The 22,526-nt window shown below is 35.2% G+C and overlaps 1 protein-coding gene across 6 annotated transcripts in view; it reads right to left on the bottom strand.

Annotated features, from left to right (window-relative positions):
* TENM2 (teneurin transmembrane protein 2) overlaps positions 1 to 22,526 on the bottom strand; it is a 959,433-nt gene that overhangs the window by 9,825 nt on the left and 927,082 nt on the right. For all 6 annotated transcript variants that reach the window (XM_087887374.1, XM_034406200.3, XM_087887377.1 and 3 more), the window contains 2 exons: positions 21,330 to 21,505; positions 15,851 to 16,086 (listed from right to left, as the gene is read on the bottom strand). In XM_087887374.1, the coding sequence (XP_087743500.1) occupies positions 15,851 to 16,086; positions 21,330 to 21,505 (412 nt within the window). The remainder of the gene's footprint in view (positions 1 to 15,850; positions 16,087 to 21,329; positions 21,506 to 22,526) is intronic.

Here is a 22,526-nt window from a genome sequence, read left to right as displayed (position 1 = left end):
TAATATACTGCTATACTGTAATCACAGAAGAAGCATTTGGTAGGTTTGCTTAAATTCTGCAGAAACCTGCAGAATTTGTTTTTTTCCTGTAAAAAAATTCAGTCATAAACTGAAATGTGCTAATATATTGGTCTTTCCCCCAACTAATTCTTTCTATACAAGAGTACAATTTTTTTAAAAAAAAATCTCAGAAGTAAGTCCTACTGAATTCAGTTCCCAGTAACTTTAATTATACAATATAGTGTACAATGCAACAAAGCAAGCAATTAATGCTGAAGAATTTGTATTCAATGCAAATATTAGAATAGAATTCTTAACATAAAGGTAAGAACTAGTAGATAAATTTATTAATATAAATGAACATATCTACTTAGAGATAAATTTTTAACTCAGTACAATAAAGTTTAAAAACACTGAGTAAAATCAGACCACGGAAATATTAGAACATAACACAAATACAGATTAAACAGTCAGCAATCGGGGATAAATAAGATAGTCTTTGAATTCTAGTTATAAATACTTGGAACTACTACTAAAAAAACTTTTTGCAGAATTAATAATCTATTGAAAAGCCTTAACTGCCAATTTTAAACTAAGGTGGGTGAATCATTTGATAAAGACAACTTAAAAATTTCATCCTAGTGAGGTTGCTATTTTTTTGAAAATATGCATTACGGTATACATATTAATAAATGATATCTTAAATAAAACATTTTTTCTGACCCAGGCAGGGAAAAAACCCTCAAAGATCTAAACAGAATTGAATTCTCAACAATGAATTTTCAGAAGGCAATTAGCTGACAATATGCAAAAGAAAAGGACTTCATAAGCACCTCAATTAATGGTTAGGGATTTTTCAGAATGCATTTTCTAGCTTGCTCTTAAATAACCAGTTATTTAAAACCAGAGATAATGGAAGTGAATTCTTATTTGGAATTTCTTACAGTAAATATTTCAAAGTTTAGGTGCTGAAAAAAGAGGATTCGGTAGAACTTATCTCTTTGTAGGGAAGGTGAGAGCTAAAATTAGATGTTTCAGAAGTGAAACCCAAGAGAAAAATGTTATATCCAACTTGAAGTGTCATGTGTCTTGTTGATAAGGAACAGATGTATATTTTCTAATGAATTAATAGTCTGGGGAATAATTTCCTCACCAATTCTATCTGTGATGATTCTGTACATATCGTAACAAGCTTGGCTTCCTGCATGGATGCTACCAAGTTATTAATTAAAAAAAAAAAAAAAAAGTCCACAATTTTCTATTTTAATGAGTAGTTCCATTTCCTATGGAAAGAAATGAAGTTCTCTCCATTCAAATATGACATTACTTTCATATTTGAATTAATTTGAATACTTTTATCCATGACCAAAGATACCTATTTTTAAAAGATTATTTTTTGCTGCCTGAGTTGTTTAATGAAGTACAGCTGTTGAAACCACTGTTACATGAAGTCTTCAGCATTTTAAAAGGAATTATTTAAATGGTGAACATCCTGATTCTAAACATTATTTAGAGAACATTAGGCAACATGGTACTGAATTTATATTTATACTGTAGCTATTAACCGTATTAATTCCAAATCTAGAGTTTCTGTATTCTGGGGACTGTATATAATGCATATCTGATCTGAATTTTCCTCCTTACACTTATATCCACAAATGCATCTGAAATAAGTGATTTCATTGTATGATAAGAAAATTAAATATTAATCAAAAACTTTTATATAATTGGAATATAACAATTCATAAAACATATCTGTATAAATATAAATAGAAGATATACCCTTGGTAATAATATCCCCCCAAGAGATCCAGGTGGCTCTCACCCTTATGATATTCACGAAGCTATTGAAGACTTGGCTATTCTCCCAGGTCTCGGGCAGGGTAAAGTATGAGACTATGAAATGTTTTTTCGTGTCTTGTCTTTGGCCACTCAGATTTCTCTTTTATCTTACTCTTTCTATTTTTTTAATTGTAAGCCATCCAGAGTCATTAGGAGTCTGGCAGCTTCTAAACCATACAAGCTAGCAAACAAATAAGCTTCTCTTTCCTGTACTGCCTTTTATTAATTGTCTTGCACCTAACCTCTATCTAGAGTGCCAATTTTATTCGCTACTGCCTGCTAATTGGTAGACATAGAATAGAATAGAATAGAATAGAATAGAATAGAATAGAATAGAATAGAATAGAATAGAATAGAATAGAATTCTTTATTGGCCAAATGTGATTGGACATACAAGGAATTTGTCTTGATGCATATGCTCTCGGTGTACATAAAAGATACATTCGTCAAGAATCATAAGGTACAACACTTAATGATAGTCATAGGGAAACACTCAATATAAATCATAAGGATACCAGCAACAAGGTTACAGTCATACAGTCATAATGGGAGGAGATGGGTGATAGGAACGATGAGAAGATTAATAGTAATGCAGACTTAGTAAGTAGTTTGACAGTGTTGAGGGAATTATTTGTTTAGCTGAGTGATGGCATTCGGGAAAAAACTGTTCTTGTATCTAGTTGCCTTGGTGTGCAGTGCTCTATAGGGTCGTTTGGAAGGTAGGAGTTGAAACAGTTTATGTCCAGGATGCGAGGGGCCTGTAAATATTTTCACAGCCCTCTTTTTGACTCGTGCAGTATACAGGTCCTCAATGGAAAGCAGGTTGGTAGCAATTGTTTTTTCTGCAGTTTTAATTATCCTCTGAAGTCTGTGTCTGTCTTGTTGGGTTTCAGAACCAAACCAGACAGTTATAGAGGTGCAGATGACAGACTCAATAATTCCTCTGTAGAACTGTTAATTGGTAGAAATCTTCCTTGAATCTTAATGTGACCACTTTAATTGCTGAAAATATGTTTATCCTGCTTACTTGGGATGAAACTTTTTATTAACATCTCTCCCACAAACTTAATTTAGGATATCGCACCTTAAGATCACTGCAACTCTTCCCAATCTTTAATTCTTTTTTGGCAGATCAACTAATTACAAAACAAATTTAATCTACACAAATCCTTGTCAACCTACCACCTAAATTTTCCAATACATAAAAAAACTATAAAACATTTTAAAAAATTGACACGTTCACCAGGATGCCGTGTCTCACTCTGCTAGTGACTATTAGGAATTATCATCTTCACATGGTTAGAATCAGCACACAAATACATCTAAAACAAAACCAAAAGTATGGCCCCAGTGCATCAAAAGCTAATTTTGTATAGTAGTTAATACATCAGGCTAGAAACTGAGTGGCCTTTGAGCCTTACCCTTCTGATAGATGATCTTGGATAAGTCATTCTCTCAGCCCTATGAAGGAGACACTTTCCAAATCTTACCAAGAAAGGCAGGAGTCAAGACTGACTTAAAGGTGGGCACATAGACAATATGCACCAACTAATGCTCATATTTGAATTGGATTACTTAATTAATCGTTTCTATGCCAAACAGATGTGAAGCTTTTTTTTCCTTGTACAGGTGTGAAGTGGTCATTCTTCAGAGATAACTTTAAAAAATTAATACAGTATGCATGTAAACATATGGCCAGCAGGTGGCAGCACCTGAACAATCATATTTGGTCTGGGAAGCTATAGAATTAGCCTTGGTTAGTGCTTAGATGTGACATCTCAAGGGAATGTAAGGTTGCAGGTTAGATTAGAAAGTGTAAATAAAATATTAGGAGAATGCAACGGAATTCTTTACAAAAACGAACACAGGAATATATTCCTAAGGCCATTAGGAATTGAGCTCATCCCAAAGAAACCTGATCTAAAAGAAATGGTGACTCTAGGATTGTTAAAAAGTCAGAACACAGAATCATACTAATCTTGAATTTAGCATGCATTGCAGCTAGTGTTCTAATGTAGAAGAGACATAGTTGCATTTATTTGTGACAGACCAAGGAATCCAGGTCAATCCTATATTATCCAACTTCCCACGACATCAATTTGTGAATGAGACATTAATAAAGTAGAAATCTTTAAATTAGATTTCTTTTGACACCTGTGACTAAAGCGTTCTTCATTTTCTGGGAATGTTTTCTTCAGCTTATATATTATAGTAGGTTTGGCTGAAAGGTCCTGAAAACTGTTTCTCATATCAAAATTTAAAAAGTATATCAAAAGGTATGAAAATAGACCATGAGCTTTATTTTTAGGACTTGAAAGTGATTCTGAATTAGTTTCACAGCAAAAACGAGCCCAGTTCTCACCCTGAGATACTTTGAAGAAATTCAGTTACAGAATGAATCAATTACATGTATCAGGATTTGTAAAGAATTAATTTTTAATTATCTTTCATTTTCTTCATTCTCATTTTTACTACTTAGAGAAATTAAACTAAATGTCTCTAAAGTAAATTATCTTTGAAAAGAAATGTTCTTATCCCTGATGTCAGAGTTCCCACAAGGAATTGTCTTGAAACTTCTTGCATTTGGTGTGTAATCTAATAACTGAAGAACAAAAATAATTTTCAGAGCAGCTGTTCCCTTGATGTACTTTTGCAAAAGGAATTGAAAATTAGCCTATTTATATTGGCATTATTGATAAAAGGCCTCACTTCATATTAGTGTGGGATTGTGATGAATCATATTACATTTTTGGAGTGTATGATATTATATTTTCTTAGTCAGATCTCTTGTGACAGTTATGAAGGACTCTTATTGGCTTTACACTGGGACTCATTGCTTTCTTTAAACGTTTAATGAAAGTTAACTTGTATAACCATTGATACTTTAACTGTTCTCAATGATACATCTATAGGTAACCTTGTACCTGTTCTATCATTTTTCATGTGAATGTTGAAAGAAATAGCACTTGATATAAATTAAGCTCTGCCTTATTTGTCCACAAGGCAGATTCATTCTCTTGTCTGATTAATTTATACAATTATGCAAGGAGGAATATTTTAAAAAGCGTGCAATGGAAGTTTTTACTATTATTTCCAGTTGCATTTTTCTCTCGGGGGCATTCTACAGTCAAACCGCAGGAGCAGAAATAAAGACAATAAAAATGCTTTATCTTCTCAAAGAAAAAAAATCCTATTTTGATACTGAATGCTTTAGTCCTCATGCTTCTTGAAACAAGTGTAATGTGGTCATTTCTTATTAATTACATGGAAATCCATTCTCTTTGGGAGTACATATCGCACTATTATAAATACCATGACTTAAATTGATCTAATAAGCCACATCGTTTCTCTTTTGGGGAGGGTTATTATCTATATGCTAATCTTTCTTTATTTGTGCAAGGCACAATAGGCAGGTCCTAAGAGTGCTTTACTGAGGCTTTTATTAAACATTATTTATATACACAAAAGAGGGACAACTTCATAGAGGCTTGCAGAAAACACAGTATTCATTTTGGGATAATTTATTTTTGCTAATAGATATTAATTCTTGTCTACATAATAACATTATAGCATAGCTCTATTCAGCAGACTTAATTATGGTTTTTATAATGAATGAGAAGCAGAACTTTATATGGTTTAGCAAAGCAGGCAAAATAATTCTACATATACACTGAAGAGGAATTCTCAGCAAAGACATACTATGAACTGTTTCACATGTAGCATTAAGTTATGGATTGGTTAACCAGAGTTTGCTGAATAAATAATAATTGGTTAGGTTCGTGTAATATATGAAAATCATTAAGCTGAACTTGAAGTGTGGACCCTTTAAAAAATTACAACAATACTTTCACAGACACCTGATTAGAGATTCACTAATAAATAATTGGATTAAAGTTAAAAAGAAACACTACATAAAAACCCCAACTTGGCTATCCACAATGGAAGCGATGATCCATCCAAACAATTTAGATTTGAATAAAATGTTAAAATATAAAGACCTATTAGATAATCATGGAAAGTTAAAAACATTACAGGATCTCCAAGAACAAGGGCTACAAGTTGACTGGTGGGCTTATCTCCAATTACAAAACCGATATAAACAAGATATAAAAGATTATGGAATATACTTAAACCACAACAACTAGACAAAATTTTATTACTAAAATTTACAAATACCTTTTGGAAGTAGAACTGGAGGAAGAAGAAGTGAAAGGATGCATGATTGCATGGGGTCAAAATATTGGACACAACATAAAACTATCAGAGAATATATGGAACAGAAACCATAAACTAACAAAATCGGCAGCATATAAAGAAAACACATATAAAATGTTCTACAGGTGGCACTTACCCCCTTTGAGATTAGCGAAAATGTACCCTAAAATGAGCCCCATATGTTGGAAATGTAAAAAGAAACATACTACTATATGTGATGGTCCTGCCCTGAGGCTCGAAAATATTGGCTAAAAATTAAAGACTGGCTACAGGAAATTATTAATGATCAATTAGACTTAGAACCGGAACTCTCCCTATTGGGGATCTCCAAAAAAAAAAAAGAAAAAGTGAAGGGCACAAAATATCTAGTACTAAACATATTTACCGCTGCCAGGATTGCCTAGCTCAATTTTGGAAACAGCCATGTACACCCGCAGAGAACTGGTCATACTAAAGATCATGAATTGTGCAGAAATGGACAAATTAACGCTGAGTTTAAAAGATAAAGAGACATTGATATTTTACAATGTGTGGAGGAATTTTTCCCTACCGGTTCTGTGGGTGTGGCTTGGTGGGGGGGTATCCTGTGACTGAGTGGACATGGCCAACTCGATGTCACTCACAGTCACACCCACTCAATCACAAGACCGTCCCACCAAGCCACGCCCACAGAACCCGGTAGGAAAACTTTTTAAATTTCTATTCTGCCACCCACTCTCTTCGCTTTGGGTCGGGGGCCAGGGCCCAGGGATGCGTCATTTGATGGGGCTCTGGAGCTGCCGCCTGCTCGCCGCCTGCCTCAACCAGGTCGGGGAATGCACCATTCCCCGATACCAGCCTTGCCCTGGAACCGCTGCCCACTCTTTCATCGCCAAACGGTGTGTCCTTACCTTTCTCCCACAGCTGGCTGTCAGGGAAGGCAGGCACCCGAAAGTTTCCGGAGTCTCTCACTCTCCTTCTTGAATGAGCTGCCACCATTGCCCTGGTCCACGCGCCGGCTGCGCAAGCACACACCCAACTTGCCACTGATGAGTGAATTAAATAAACGGTATGCGCTTGCGCAGCTGGCACATGGACCAGAGCAGCGATGGTGGCGGCTCATTCAAGAAGGAGAGTGAGCGACTCTGGTAACTTTCGGGCGCTTGCCTTCCCTAACAGCCAGCCGCGGGAGAAAGTTGAGCAGTACGATACACCCCGTGGCGAAGGGCGAGCAAGCAGCAGCTCCACGGCAAGGCCGGAGTCGGGGAATGGTGCATTCCCCGACTCCGCGGAATGGGGCGGGTGGGCAGAGCCTCCAGCTGCCATTGCTTCCAGTTCTCCGAACTACCGGTCATCATCACTACCGGATCAGCAGATCCATTCTGATCTGGTAGCATTTCACCCGATGTGTGGGAACAGTGGTATAACTGGATAGAACGGAGATAGATTGAAGGTAGATAGTTATTAAATACAAGTATTAGATAAAATAAGAATGTAAATATGCACAATTTAATTTTTGTAAATAATGCACAAATTATTTTCACAAGAAAAACACCACAATTAGCTGTTGAGTGAAATAAGTTTTTATGTTTTTAATGTAATAAAAGTTTAATAAAGTGTTTATATAAAAAAAAAATTGTAGTTATCTATCTTATAGGCCTGCATTTAAACCAAACCACGAAACCACCAAATCCTTACTGTTTCTCTCTTCTTGCTAGCTCACAAACACTGCAGAAAAATAAAAATTATTTCATCAAACTAAGTGCCATAGCCACCTGCTTACAGTGAAGCTGGCTATCCTCGAAAATTGACCTTCAATTCAACACTGTGAGCTATTCTCTCTTTGTAACAAGGCCTTTCAAACAAGGGTTTTGGAATTCAGTTCTAAAAGATTTGAAAATCAGTTCTACATGTCAATTGTGTACTGCAAACAAGTACTTTTCTTTTTTAAAAAAAAATCATCATTCTGAGAAAATTTCATTTTCTCAGAAATAAGACACCAGGACCCCAATCTACTAAACCACAGGTGTCAAACTTGCAGTGTCACGTTGCCGTCACATGATGTATCGCGATGTTTTTCTCCTTCCTGGAGCTGAGGTGGGCGTGGCCTATGCATGATACATCTGGCCTATGATACCATTTTGACACCCCTGCACTAAATTTAACCTTATTTATGCTGTCTTATTTAAGCCAAAGATTGTGATGTGATCCCTGAAGCCAAGAAGCTGGATGCTTAATTTTTTTTCTCGCTCATAATAGCAGGGAAAGAAGACCCAGTTTGCCATTTCCTTTTAGTCACATCCCTGCTAGTGTTTCCTTCAGAAATTGAAGACAGTTTGACAGGAAAGAACCTTTGTTCTTCCCCACTGAAGCCCACATAAGGCAAACTTTGTCACTGACTGTCCTTTTTCTCAAGCACCACCCATGTGTATGAACTGCTTTTCTCTGGTACATGTCTTTGCAGCTGTCACTTTTAACATCTGATTAAGCAGCATAAAGCATAGCAAAATGCCCATCTTTGACAATTCTAGATTCTCAGGCATAATACAGTAAATCTATTTGCTCTTGTTTGTAACTAAGTATATAAATACTATTATATTAGTGGAAGGTTAGGTATAGGATTGTGTTTATTCCACATATTAAATGCTCCATTACTGCCCCTTCTGTATGCATCTAGAATAGATTCCTATTCACTTTACCATTTACTTTATCACTCTATTGCCAAGGCTGCATTTTGTTTTGGGTATAGAACATGGACAAGAAAAGCAAGAGATTGACTAATACAGGTAGCCCCAAGGAATCTAAGGGGAAAGTATATCCAGAATTATTTGCTGAAGCAGCATACCAGGCATTTGGAAAAATGCAGAAGGATTTAAGAGGAAAATTACTTTTTAAAATGAATAGCAGCTTGGATTCTCAAAATTAAAGATGTGACATTGAAGAGGCATTTTTAAAATGCTGGAATTACAATCCCAAATTTTATTTTTCTACCATTGCTCAATTTCTGGATTTACAATTTAAAATAATTAAATTGTACTTACTAATAACATCACAGAGAGGCTGAGCAGCCTGAAGCAAGAGCGCCATCTGCTGACGAAAAGGGAACTGCCTAACTATTTAAAGAGACAGAAACTATTTGCTGGATAAGTATCTGCCCTAAGACCACCAGAGATTTGAATATTAAATAAGAATTTCAGCTAAGAGTCCCCTGAATACTATTGAACATATAAAAGGGATTTGAAGAGATGTGGATAATCCTCTGGTGAATTTGAATTGATTGGATTGACTGGATTGATTATTGATTGAGACTTGGAAGTTTTGTATTAAATTAATGATTCCTGGACAATTGGCCAAAAAGGAAACTTATTAAATACAGACACAACAGAAGATGGAAGTGAGAGAAGAAAAGTGGAATGGAGTTATTTCAAAGTATTGAGGAAATATTTGAGCTATAGACCAAAAACTGGAAAATATATTACAAGTGATAATGGACAAAGAACAGACCAAAGAGGAAAGAATGGAACCATCAGAAGGAACAGAGGAAAAAGCAGAACTGAGAAGCCAACAGAAAGAAACCAACAAAGACGAGTTATTATTAAAGCTAATAGTGGTTAAGGAATTAAAAACGGAGGAATATACTGTAAAAGACACAAAAAGGAAACAGGAGAAACAGGAAGAGAGCTGGGGAAAAGAGAAGGGGTCAGGAGCAGATAGTTTTGGAACCAGACAGTGGGCAAGGCTAGAGAAAAAAGTTAGACTATATAAACAGAAGACAGATTTAGATGTAGAAGGAGTAACATAAGGGATGAATATGGGAGGCAAACCAAAAGGAAAATAAGATTAAAGGTTTGGATGCAAGCAAGAGATGATGGATAAGAGAGAGGGGGGAAAAAAGGAAAGGAAAGGAATCCTTCATAAACATATCTTCATAAATATGTATTAATATTAGAATGACATAGGTTTGTTAATTATTTTACAAGTAGTGTAATGGACACTAGAATAACATTTCAATACAAATAGATATGAAGAATGGAATAAGGGAAATAGGAGAAGTACGAATAACAATGCAACAATAAGTGAAACTAGAATTTGAAATATTAAAAATGCATAAAAACATGATTAGCAGTGAAATATTAGAACTAAAAATGAGTGGTTAAATAATGAAAGAATTTATTTTAATATACATATGTGTATTAATAGAATTATACTCTATATTATAGAATTATGTATTAATGATTGTGATTGGTACTAGGAGTGTACATTGAGGCAATGAATAATGAAAGATTGAAGGCTGAATTTTTTATATAAATTGATATGAAGAGTTAACTAAAGGAAGTGAAAAAAATATGTATTTGAATATTATAGTGATATTGGAAGGGAAAACAAAATAAACTGAGATAGAAATAAGATATGTGTACATGAAACTATGAAAATGAAATGTAGTAACTAGGAGTAATAACATTATGTTAATTGTACTGAAATGTATGATACTCAGATATCACACTATTCATGCATTGATATGTATAAACAGTATAAAATAAAATAAAAACTTGGGGAAAAAAAGAAATCCAAAGGAAAGGTATTGGCCAGAAGCAGGTAACTTTAAGAAGAAAATGAAAAGTGAGCACAGTTTATTGCAAGTGAGCCACTTGTAAGATTGGTGCTCAAAGGATCATCTCTCTGAGGGTGAAAATGAAAATTTGCCTCTGGTTTGACTGTAAAACCATGACAACTTTGTCCAAAAATGTCATCGCTATACTTAGAACTATGCCAACTTCAGTCTGACCTAAGCATAGTACATAAAATTATCTGCCACAATGTCCTTCCTGTCACTGACTACTTCAGCTTCAACCACAACAAAACACGAGCAAATAATAGATACAAACTCAAGGTAAACCATTCCAAACTCGATTGCAGAAAATATGACTTCAGTAACAGAGTGGTCAATGCCTGGAATGCACTACTTGACTCTGTAGTTCTTCCCCAAACCCCCAAAATTTTACCCTTAAAGTGTCTACTGTTGACCACACCCCATTCCTAAGAGGTTAGTAAGGGGCGTGCATAAGTGCACCAGCGTGCCTACCGTCCCTGTCCTAATATTCCTTTTTACTTACTCTTTTCATGTATTCAAATTATGTTTATTACTTTTACATTTTATCTTATATATGCTTGACAAATAAATAAATAAATAAAATAAATATGATGGCAACATGGAACATATGCACCAAAGAAAAAATTCTTGTGTGTCCAATCACACTGGCCAAAAAAGAATTCTATTCTATTCTATTCTAAAAAGATTATAGTAAAAAATCAGTCTTTATCATGCAATGTATTAGGAAAGTTGAAAAAAAATTAAAACACTTCACCTTCTCTGATTTTCTATACTGCTGTCATCCCCACTTTTTGAAATTTATATCAAAATTTTATTGGCAATTAACAGTAAATATTGAGACCATTAACAGCAAGGGAGGGAAATAACCTTATAAAGTTCAGAATCTAATCAAATTGAGTTGTCTGTGAATAACAATAATCTGCATTTCTGATACTTGAGCAAACTAGAAGACCAATGTATAATTTAATATGGATATACATGCTTTTGAAAGTATGCTTGTTTTCTCTTACTCTCTAAAAAACTCTGTACATCAAGGTTCAGGAGCAAAAGCTTCCAATTCAAAAGATACTAAAACTACAGGAAGCTTGAGAATTCATTTTTTTAATTCTGGAAATTTTGTAAGCCTGTAGGCTTATTTAATTATTTTACATCCAATCTAATCTATCCATTAAAAACCTAACAAAAATTAAAAGAAGCAAATGCTATTTTTTTAAGCATGGAATTTTTCAAACTCTGCTTTAATTTATTAGCATTAATCTCCTCAAATCCATTTTACGGTATTTAGACATCTCCTCTCATTGTAAGGTCTCATCAGCATTTTCCATTTGGGGATTGGTGCAGATGTGCATGTGAGACACTAGAATGGTATTACAATTCCCATCTTCTCATGTACTGGGATCTTACTGCATTTCCCTTCATTTCATCCACTTTTTTACGTAAACAAATCTGAATTAACAGAAATTAGATGCAAATACATTCAGTGCTTTCCCTCTTGTTTTCAAATTGTACTTTTAGTCCACTCAACCTGTTATTATTTTACAGTGATTTTCACTTAAAAGAGCTAAATGGATGTGTGATTACTGTTATAGGAACTAACATAAAACAATTAAATGCTGAGGTGTTGAAAGATAAAGTTGAGCTGTTTTGCATGTGCATAGGGGGAAGGGGGAAGGGAAAAAAAAGAAAAAGAAAGAAAAAAGAGAAAGAAAAGAAATAGAAAAAATGGAAACCTTAAGCCTGGGAAGAAATCAGCTGTAAGACAAATGCATTTAACTTTGCTAATTACTGCAAGTGACTCTATTAAGATTTTACTACCTTGTGCCAGGACTTTAGACATTTATTTAAGGCTTTCACTTGTTATTTGAGAATAGCTGATTTCATGCATGAAAAAAAAAGCCCAGCATAAAGTGGCTTCTATTAATAATTAGCTTCTCAAGTGCAGCATTTTACACCAATCAGTTATATGCTTGAAATGAAGACATTTATGATTGAATCCCAAATGTCATCATAGTTTCACTTCTACTTCTACAAACTATAAGAATTATATGACCTTCAATTTAGCCATGACTGAACATGCACTTAAGGCTTTTGCACAGCTCCATTTCATGTGCCCATTGTATCCCTTCCTGGACTGGACAGCCCTTCGAATTTACCCTCATTACGTCATACCTTAACTATTGCATTACATAGAGTTGCCTTTGAAGATCAATCAGAAACTTTAATTGGTCCAGAATGTAGCAGAGTGGAAAGTGGTAGGCCCAGTACTCTTCAATATCTTCATAAATGACTTAGATAAGGGAATAGAAGGGGAACTCATCAAATTTGCAGATGACACTAAATTGGCAGGAATAACCAACACCCCAGAAGATAAGCTCAGGATCCAAAAAGATTTTGACAGACTTGAACAATGGGCCATATCCAACAACATGAAATTTCATGTGCTGAAAAGCAAGGTTTTACATCTAGACAGGAAAAAAAATCCAAGTAGAAATACAGATTAGGCAAAACCTGGCTCATACACAGAAACTGTGAGAGGGACCTTGGAGTCCTAGTGGATGATCACTCAAATATGAACCAACAGTTGCAGCAGCAGCTAAAAAAGCTAATACAATCCTTGGTTGTATAAACAGAGGCATAGAATCAAAATCACGTGAAGTATTAGAGTGGCTTTATAAAGCCTTAGTAAGGCCACAACTGGAATACTTCATCCAGTTTTGGTCATTACATTACCAAAAAAAGATGTTGAGACTTTGGAAAAATGCAAAGAAGAACAACTAAAATGATTAAAGGCCTAGAGACAAAAACTTATGAAGAACGGTTGTAGGATTTGGGTTTGACTAGTCTAGAGAAAATAAGGACTAGGGGAAACATGATAGCATAGTCCAATATTTGAAAGGTTGCTACAAACAAGAGGGGGTCAACTTATTTTCCAAAAAACCAGAGGGCATGATAAGAAACAATGGATGGAAACTAATCAAGGAGAGAAACAACCTAACACTAAGGAGAAATTTCCTAACAGTGAGAACAATTAACCAGTGAAACAGCTTGCTATTAGAAGTTGTGGGTACTTCATCAATGGAGGTTTTTAAGAAGAGACTGGACAGTTACTTGTCTGAAATGGTATAGGGCAGTTATGGCGAACCTATGGCACACCTGCCCGAAGTGGCACACAGAGCCATGTTGCCTGGCATGTGCGGCCTTGCTCATTCCTCTTCTGAGTTTCTGGTGTGCATGTGTGCGCGACAATCAGCTGGCCTTTTTGCGTGTGGCAGTTCTGGAAACTGAAAGAGGTGGTCTTCCATTTTCTTGTGTCAGCATGCGCGGCGGCCAGCTGATCGCCACACGCGAATGAGTGCCAGAAATCCAGAAGAGTAGCTGACTGGTGCACATGCATGCACTGGAAACCGGAAGTTCATTTTCAGGTGCACACATGTGCTCTGGGCAGCTCCTCTTCTGGGTTGCAGTCCAGATGATGGTGCGCATGTGCACGCAAAGAGGGCACATGTGCACTCCCTTTTCACCACTCGGTGCAGAAAAGGTTCGCCAACACTGGTATAGGGTCTCCTGTTTGAGCAGGGGGTTGAACTAGAAAACCTGGAAGGTCCCTTCCAGTTCTATTCTGATTGATTTGCTTGCTTAGGTAGGCTATTTAATCCCACTGCCTTGTAAACCACAGTGGTTGCCAGTATTCTTCTGGGTGCAATTCAAGGCGCTGATTATCACCTATAGAATCCTATGTAGCATAGGGCCTGGATATTTGAGGGACAATGCTGGGCATTACTCAGTGGAATTTGAAAAGCAACATATATGATGCTCTGAATTCTACATTGGTAAGTAACGGAGAGATCTGTTGTCACATTTTATTCTTACTCCACCTCTGACTATTGGATCTCTTTGGAAGGACAAATACACAGAGAATATAGATATAAATATATACCTTCTTGCATGAGAGCCAATCTTCATTTGTTATTTACAACATTACTGAAATAGTTTGGCAATCCAATTTTACTCCTGCTTTTATTTTCATTGCTCCAAGTCTAACGCACGATCAGCTTTCAAAGTCATGCCTTAGCTTTAGATCTTGGTTACTCCATTATCATATACCACAGCCAAATCATTTTCTTTGGGAATTCAGATCAACCAAAGGCAAGTCACAGGGTCACAACTACAATACTATACATTGTACCAATATAGATCCTGTGGATTTATATTGATCATTGAACTAATATCTGGATCATTGAACCAATATGGATCACCAGTCAAGTGACACAGTGTTTCTTTGACTGTTCTTTCGCACCCCGACCATTAAGCAAGAGCTCACATACTGAAAACTGTAATTAGCTACCAGTAGTAAGAAAAGTTAAAATGAGCATCCAAACAATGAACATGCATATAGGAATTGTTACCCTAGCTGACCAAAGATGCAATAGTTTTATTGGCTGTCTGCTATGAAAGCAGCAAGACTGCCAGATGTCAAAAGTTGACTTGGAGTCTGGATGTCTTTTAAGATAGGGTCTTAGAGTCAACACTTTTTAAAATTCAACTTTTTCAGAGATTTGACTGATTGATGTCTTCCTTTGTTACACTGGTTTTATTTTTATTGATACTGTATCATTTCACAATTGTGAAAGTGCTTTGGAAGTCAGTATATCTGAAAAACAGCAAAGAAATGTTTTACATACATTTGCATAAGTCTATTTCTTCAGAATTCCTTAAAGCATATTCTTCCCATGCTGGGGGAATGAAGGAGTTCCACAACAGCATTTAAATAATGATTTATGTTATTTATTTTTACTACTTATAATAACCATTCCCATGACTCAAAGGACAGGTGAGCCACTGGCCCATCCCGCCCTCCCCAGTAAGAGCTTTTCTTTTTCAGCCAAGTTCAATTGTACTACTATAGTCCATTAGTACAAATAGGAAAGGAAGAGATATTTTGCAAGGTGATGTGTGAGATAAGAGCAGGAAGCACAAATATTCTGTCTTCTCCCCCTTGTATACCGTTGGTCCAAAATTCCACCTGTGATCATGGATTCTCTGTAGTGGAAGGCTTGGATCTGCTCATTCATAGGCTAATGTTTCAGAGAGGTCGTCTAGTTTTCTGAACAAATAATATCTGACATGCTTTCAGATTTTGAAAAAGCTAAAACCTGTACTTGAAAACAATAATTTAAGAAACAAATTGGTTATAGGACTTACCCTGAGCTTTCTTCCGAACACAGTAACTTTTCCTTTAATTTGTTCTTTTCTGAGGCGCCATTCTATTGAATTTAAGCCATTTTCCATTGGCAGTGAAATATTGCATCGTCCTATTGCTGGGGTCACAGTACCAGCCAGGACATGTGGTTCACTGTGGAAGCTAATACTCATCCCATTTGCATACATCACTCGCAGGGTGCCATTACTGCAGAGCTGATAGCTGTTTCTCACTTGATCTGGGAAGAAATATTCCATAAATCATATAACTAAAAGTCATATTCCTACAATTACTATTTGTGTTTAGATAAGGCAGATATTTACAATATTATTGATTTATTAGAAAGAAATACTATGAAATGTTTGAAGCCTGAAGGCATATTTCTGATTATTAGAACTATATTTTCTGTTTGCTCCTTAACGGTAAATCAAATACCAATTGATTATTATAATTATTATTTTGCAAACCTCACTAGTATTTGTGAATACATGTATAATTTGAGAGAAAGTTGGCGGCAAGTAATTTAATTGAAGTGTTGGGTCAGCAAGAAATCTATTCAACCTGAAAATATCAAAAGAGGTGGCTGCAACTTTTTTTAGAGAAAAGACAGATTCATCTCTATTCTTTCTATACTGCCTTCAGTGCTCCCTTAACAGATATATAGCTCAGTTATAGATTAGGTTTCAGTACTTAAGGCATGATGCTCACACAGAATGAGCTGCCAGAGTCAATCTTTTGTATGAGTGTCACTTTTCATTCTGCCTTAAAGAAACATTACTAGCCAGCCTGACATCTGGCTTTTTATTGACTGGCAGAAGTTGCAAAAATAAAACTTGATATTTATGATAGTTATATTCTTGACTGGCTGATCTAGTTTTCAGAATAGTAAAAAGGAATCTCTCCCGCAAGACAGTAGACAGCAGAGTGAGCAGCTGCCACCGAAGAACCACTATCATTTTGTAATAAAGAAAATATCTATCTAATTAATCATCTGCTGGAGAGAAATAAAAAATCATAACCCTGAAAAATAGTCCCTGGTTTGTGAGGAGGTTATTGTCCCATGGCAATATTTATTTTTAATGATACTATTTTAAATTTTAAGACAATCGTCCACAGAATTCTTTTCATTTTAGTTTAGTTAACAGTGTCACGCTGCATAGGCAGCATTGAATAATTTCTTTAAGGTTTCCATTATCTTCTTTGCAGAACTCTGCCAGTGATTACATTTAAACTTTTCTTCTTAAGTTGAGAAATTTAATTACCTCCAAACAGAACGACTAACATGCTTCTCTTGATTTTTTGGTCATTATCTATCTGTCATATGGTTTCTACGTCTGTACCATCCATGCCTTGGGAATTTTTAAGAATAGAGATTTCAGAAAACAGAATGGCTTACCCTACACAATTATAATGAAAAAACAACAACAACCCACAATGGAGAATAATAGACACCTTTAGAAGGAGTTGTTTGACCACAAGATAAAAAGATAACTCTAGTGTTATTTTAGGCAGTTGTCCTTTTCCTGATCTTTGTAAAAGCATATATATGAACAATTGCCAGGGTTAGGGTTTTTGAAGTATAGTTTTACTGAAGACAGCATCAAATTTTGCATGCAGAGTTTGCAGACGAAAGACTTTACTAGCAATAGCAAATTGGATGAAATCAGCTCCCTATAATTATAGCTTGCTCTGAAGAAAGCAAATAAGCAAATAGGGTCCTTTGATGCATATTGTAATAGCATCAACTATTTATCCTTCTTAATTTGTTAACTTCATATAATGAATTTAAATTCTCATCATTTTGGCTCAACAGGGCTAATAAGAAGATTTTCTTTTTACAAAAAAAAACAACCCACCACAAACCTCTATTCTACCTCATCTTGGCAGCATGTGCTCAAATTACATGGTTTTCAGTCCTCCTAACTGAATTAATAATAATTAAAAGACTATCTTAAATGATAAATAATGCAAATCACATGCAGCTTTGGGTGTAAATGGTATTGTATTCATACCTCTTCAGAACTGTTGAGCAACTATCACAGGAAATAACAACTTTCTAACAATTTTAAGGAATCAGTTCAAAACAAATCAATAAGGGAATAATAGAGATTGTAACTGAAGATGCAAACCAGACAAATAATCTTGCAAAGGGATAATAGAACCTTTAAATATGTACATAACAAATGTAGTTCAGGATTCAGTACACTGAGGTTATGAAGTGAGGTACATAGGATTTTCTTGTTGAAAATCTTTTCTCTGAGAAGAACTGCTTAAAGTTTTTCACAAAGCCATATGAAGGATAAATCTTCCAAGGAATGATATTTAATATTCATGCACTGGGATGGAGAACTTTGCCCAGTTTGTATAATAAATATCTGATGTTTTTGGTATGCATTGTAGATTGACCTGATTTAGAAAGAATTTATACAATAACCATGGAACGAGACAGAGAAATATGTATGTAAGAAAGTTATTCTTTGAATATATATATTATTTCTTAAAGAAGGGGAATCCCATTATTTCCTATTCCAGAAAATGTACTTTGATATCTAGTGTTTTTATACATACAGATGTTGATTAAAAAAAGGATTCTGGAAAGTAAAAAATGGAATAATGCAATGCTGCATAAAGGCCCAATTATGAACCACTTCTTTAGGTTCTGAGAGTATTAGAGGTGTTTTGTCCTTGTGGCTCTTGTTGAGATGATCTATTAATTTATGATTTTTATTAGTTCAGGATACTGTGTATATTCTAATGAACTTTTCATATTGTGAAAGCCACAACAAATCCTCCATTTGTGATGGGATATAAATGTGTAAATAACTAAGTAAATATCTTTCTACAAAATCATAATAGATATCTTGAAGTTTTCACTAGTGAGAATAAAGTCATCAAAATAGTTCCTAGCACAATAAAATAGTTTATTTTACAGGCAAGCACATTGGCTAATATAACAGGTAGCTTTCTAATGATTAATATGGATTGATATCCATTACATAAATGGATTGAAAAGAGATTCAGGAACCTCAATCACCTGTACAATTGACTAACTTTGATTCAGAACTAGACAAGGTGCACAGCATACACAATCAAGAACTTCACCTGTCAATTGTGTACACTGAGTGGACAATTGATATGACTTGTTTGCATTGATGCAGAGACACAAAACTTGAAACAAGTGAAATATTTTTTATTAACCAATGAAAAATGTTGGTGGATATCTTCAACCTAACTTTAGATGACTTTCTATATGGACAAATTGTGATGATTGGTTTAGAAAATGTGTATACTGTAGACATCCATCTTAAATATATAACTCTAGGTAGTGATATAGTTCAATTGTTAAAAAGGGCATTGAACAGACTTTCTGTTTCAAAGCTAATTCAAGAAATTCTATACTGGAAGTAACAAATCTCTATTTTGTATCATGTTTCAAGTAGAACTTGAATAGGAATAGGACATGGAGAAAAGCAAGATGGTACACAGCAGGCAATTAACTCCTGAAATCATGAATCTTTTGATAGCTGTTAAGATCAGGCTGGAGACTTTATGTTTTTCTAGAATCACATACAGAAATGTAACCTGAGGAAACCCTGACATGGGGCAAGAAGCTTATTTGATTACAAAATACTAGTGTTTTCTGCATTTCGAGAGTTAAAGGACAAATGTTGTCACAGATCTATAATTATGAGTAAGAAAGCAATGTATAATGTGTGGCAATTGTATAAGAGTGTAATTCCCCCATGCAATGTTTTCTCAAATTTTGGCAACTTCTAATTGGCCCAAACTACCGTAATTAAGGTTAATGTCAAGTGCCAAATACCCCTCGACACTGCGTTACCATGTCAGCAAGGGAGACTAGGAAGGGGGGGGAATCCCCTCCGGATGACCCAGAACGAAATCCAGCGACAGAGCACAGTGGAGGGGGGGTACTGCAATTAGGACTGTATGCATGGGTGATAGCAGGTGACGGCCGGAACACAAAGAAGAGAGAGTGGGGTACATGAAGAAGGAAAGAAGGGGGGTTTATGTAGCAGATTGTAAACAAAGCTGAGGATGACATCAGAGATCTGCGCCCAAAGACAGGAGAACCGAGCGGCAGATTTGATTCCAGCAGCTGTTGCAGATTACCTGATGATAGTTAAACACTCCCACTCCCTATAAAACCGCGCCGGACGAGAACACAGGTGTCCCCGACTTTGTTTCTGATTAACCAGTTCAGTGCCTACTGTAAGTCGCTGTGTAGCTATCATTAAAACGGGTTTTGGTTCCACTTACTCGTGCGTGGGTGTGTGCTACATCACCCGGCAAAGCACTGACGTTTCCAGAGGAGCTGAGAGTTAATGTAATTTTGATTTCATTTTAAGACTTCCTAATTCTTCTGTCCTAAATAATTTTTTGTTTGCGTACATAAAACTATATGAGAAGGATTTTTGGAAGAAGAAAAAGAACATTTCTATCAAAAGATGTTTTGTCTGATGACCAAATGGAGATATCATTGTTTATTCTCATGCCAAGAACCTTTCAAAATCTGTAATAAATTTCAGACACACTATGTACATTTAGTCTCCCTTACTCTTCGGAGAATTTTATGTTAAATGCTGAAAAGGCATTTGCTGTTGAAAGGAAGATAATCTATACAAGATTTGTTTTAGACAGGAAAGCAGTCAAGCGAAGCCAAGCATAAAGGTGCAACACAAAAGGAGTCTGTCATTTGTCATATAGTAGTGATATGTTGATTTGTCAAACAAGAGACGTCAGCCAGGGCCCACATGGAAATGTGGAACTTCGCAAAGTAATTTAGCAATTGAAATGAACAGAATATATTTCCCATTTAGTTATACTGAACAACACTGTGTCACCCAGTTTTTTTAGGATATCATCAGGATATTGATACATTTAAATGAAAAAGTGGACTATTTCCTCAATTATCAGTCTTAGCTGGAATAATTTTTCAGCAGACCTAATAAATTATTAAGATTAAAGGTGAATAGAAGATGAAACTGCAATCTCTCCTTCAAAGAAATAAAACCACTGAGACACTGGAATAAACAGGATTCTGTACTTCAAAGATTATGGAATATTATTTAGATGGAGAGCTAATAGAGCACATTGATATTTAATATTCATGCACTAGGATGGAGAACTTTGGGCAACTTTCAGTTGGTGAAACTAGAACCTGACAATATGAAAAATAATGATGGTTTTGTTGGTTCTGTAATTCTTTAATTACTTCCATGATTCTTAAATTGTTTAGTATTTGGGATTGCCTAAAAATAAAAATAAAATGGCAGGAATGAAGGGGACTCTTCTGAATCAAGAAATAATGATGATCTTTGAATTAATATTAAATTAAAGTTGGTGTTATCAAATTTTTAAGCAGACTATGTAAACATTTGCCCCACTTGGGTATATTTATCTTCTGCCATTATTCTTACTCACACAAACCGTGTAAAGTCTTTGGGAAGTGTATTTCTGTACCTTGAACAACTGTGTAGGAAGCCTCCACAGAGGAAAGATTGGTAATTACTGTGACATCATCATCACGGTTGGAGTTTTCAATATCTATAGTAATAGACTTTTCCATTTCACGATGAAGGCTGGTTACTACACCAGTAGGGCGAGTTACATTGGTAAGGCGTCCTTCGTGGTCATAACTGAAAAAAGAGAAATCACATTTAAGTAGCTAGATCTGAGCTAAATCAGCATGCACTACCTGTTAATGTTAAATGTTAAACAGATTATGAAACAAATCTATTAACCAAAGACAAATAATTGGAATAATTTTTAGTATTAAATACTAATATTAATTAGTATTAAATAATTACATATTTTTAGGGAATATACTGTTAAGTTCACATACCAAAGAAAATACGATGTATGATCAAAGGGATGATTTATTGGAAATAGTATACCTTTGGGAATTTCTTTTTTCCACATAATCATCCCTGGAAAATTATTATTGAACCCTTCTGATATATTTACAGAATGTAATCACATCTCCCATTCTTCTATTATTTCTTCTTTTTACATCTCAAAATAAATACAGCAATCTTCCCCATACAAGATATTCATTCCTTTCTTCTTTTAAACATAGGCCTTCAGTATTTCAGACAGTATATCCATCTTGCAAATAGGTTCAATTATTTCACAAGCAATTCAACTAGGCAAAACCATGCTGACAAAACAGATAATCCAAAGCTGCCTTTAGAGTGCCCAGTTTTTGCTGTCAATACCTTATAAATGATAGAAGAAGAAAACTCTTCTGCCTAAGGGCCTTGGTCACTGATCCATCCAATGGCTCCAGAGGCCCTCTAAAGGCTATAACATTAGAACGCTAAATAATAGTCACATTAAATAAAATGCTGCAATATTATAATACCTGGTCATTTTTCTCACTAGGATTTAGTTTTATATGGAAAATGTGTGGAACCAATAAAGTGACTTGAGACATAAGGTCAAATAAGAACAATTATTTGAAATGCAAGGATAAATAATAGGGTGACTAAAACTGGTACCAAAAAATTTCAGATGACCACTAGATAGTAAAGGCAATACAGAAAAATACAACTCTGCTATCATGTGTTGGCTATTGAGATTTTTGTCTATGGAGAGTCTTGGGCATCCAGGTCAAAAGCACCCAAAGATGCTTTTTCAAGAAGCAACTGGACTTTCTGT

This window comes from Pantherophis guttatus, chromosome 2 (genome assembly GCF_059756535.1).
Source record: "Pantherophis guttatus breed Tessera chromosome 2, ASM5975653v1, whole genome shotgun sequence".
In the NCBI taxonomy this organism is placed as follows: Eukaryota; Metazoa; Chordata; class Lepidosauria; order Squamata; family Colubridae; genus Pantherophis; species Pantherophis guttatus.
Note: the sequence above shows the minus strand (reverse complement) of the source record. Positions and strands in the feature narration are given on the sequence as shown.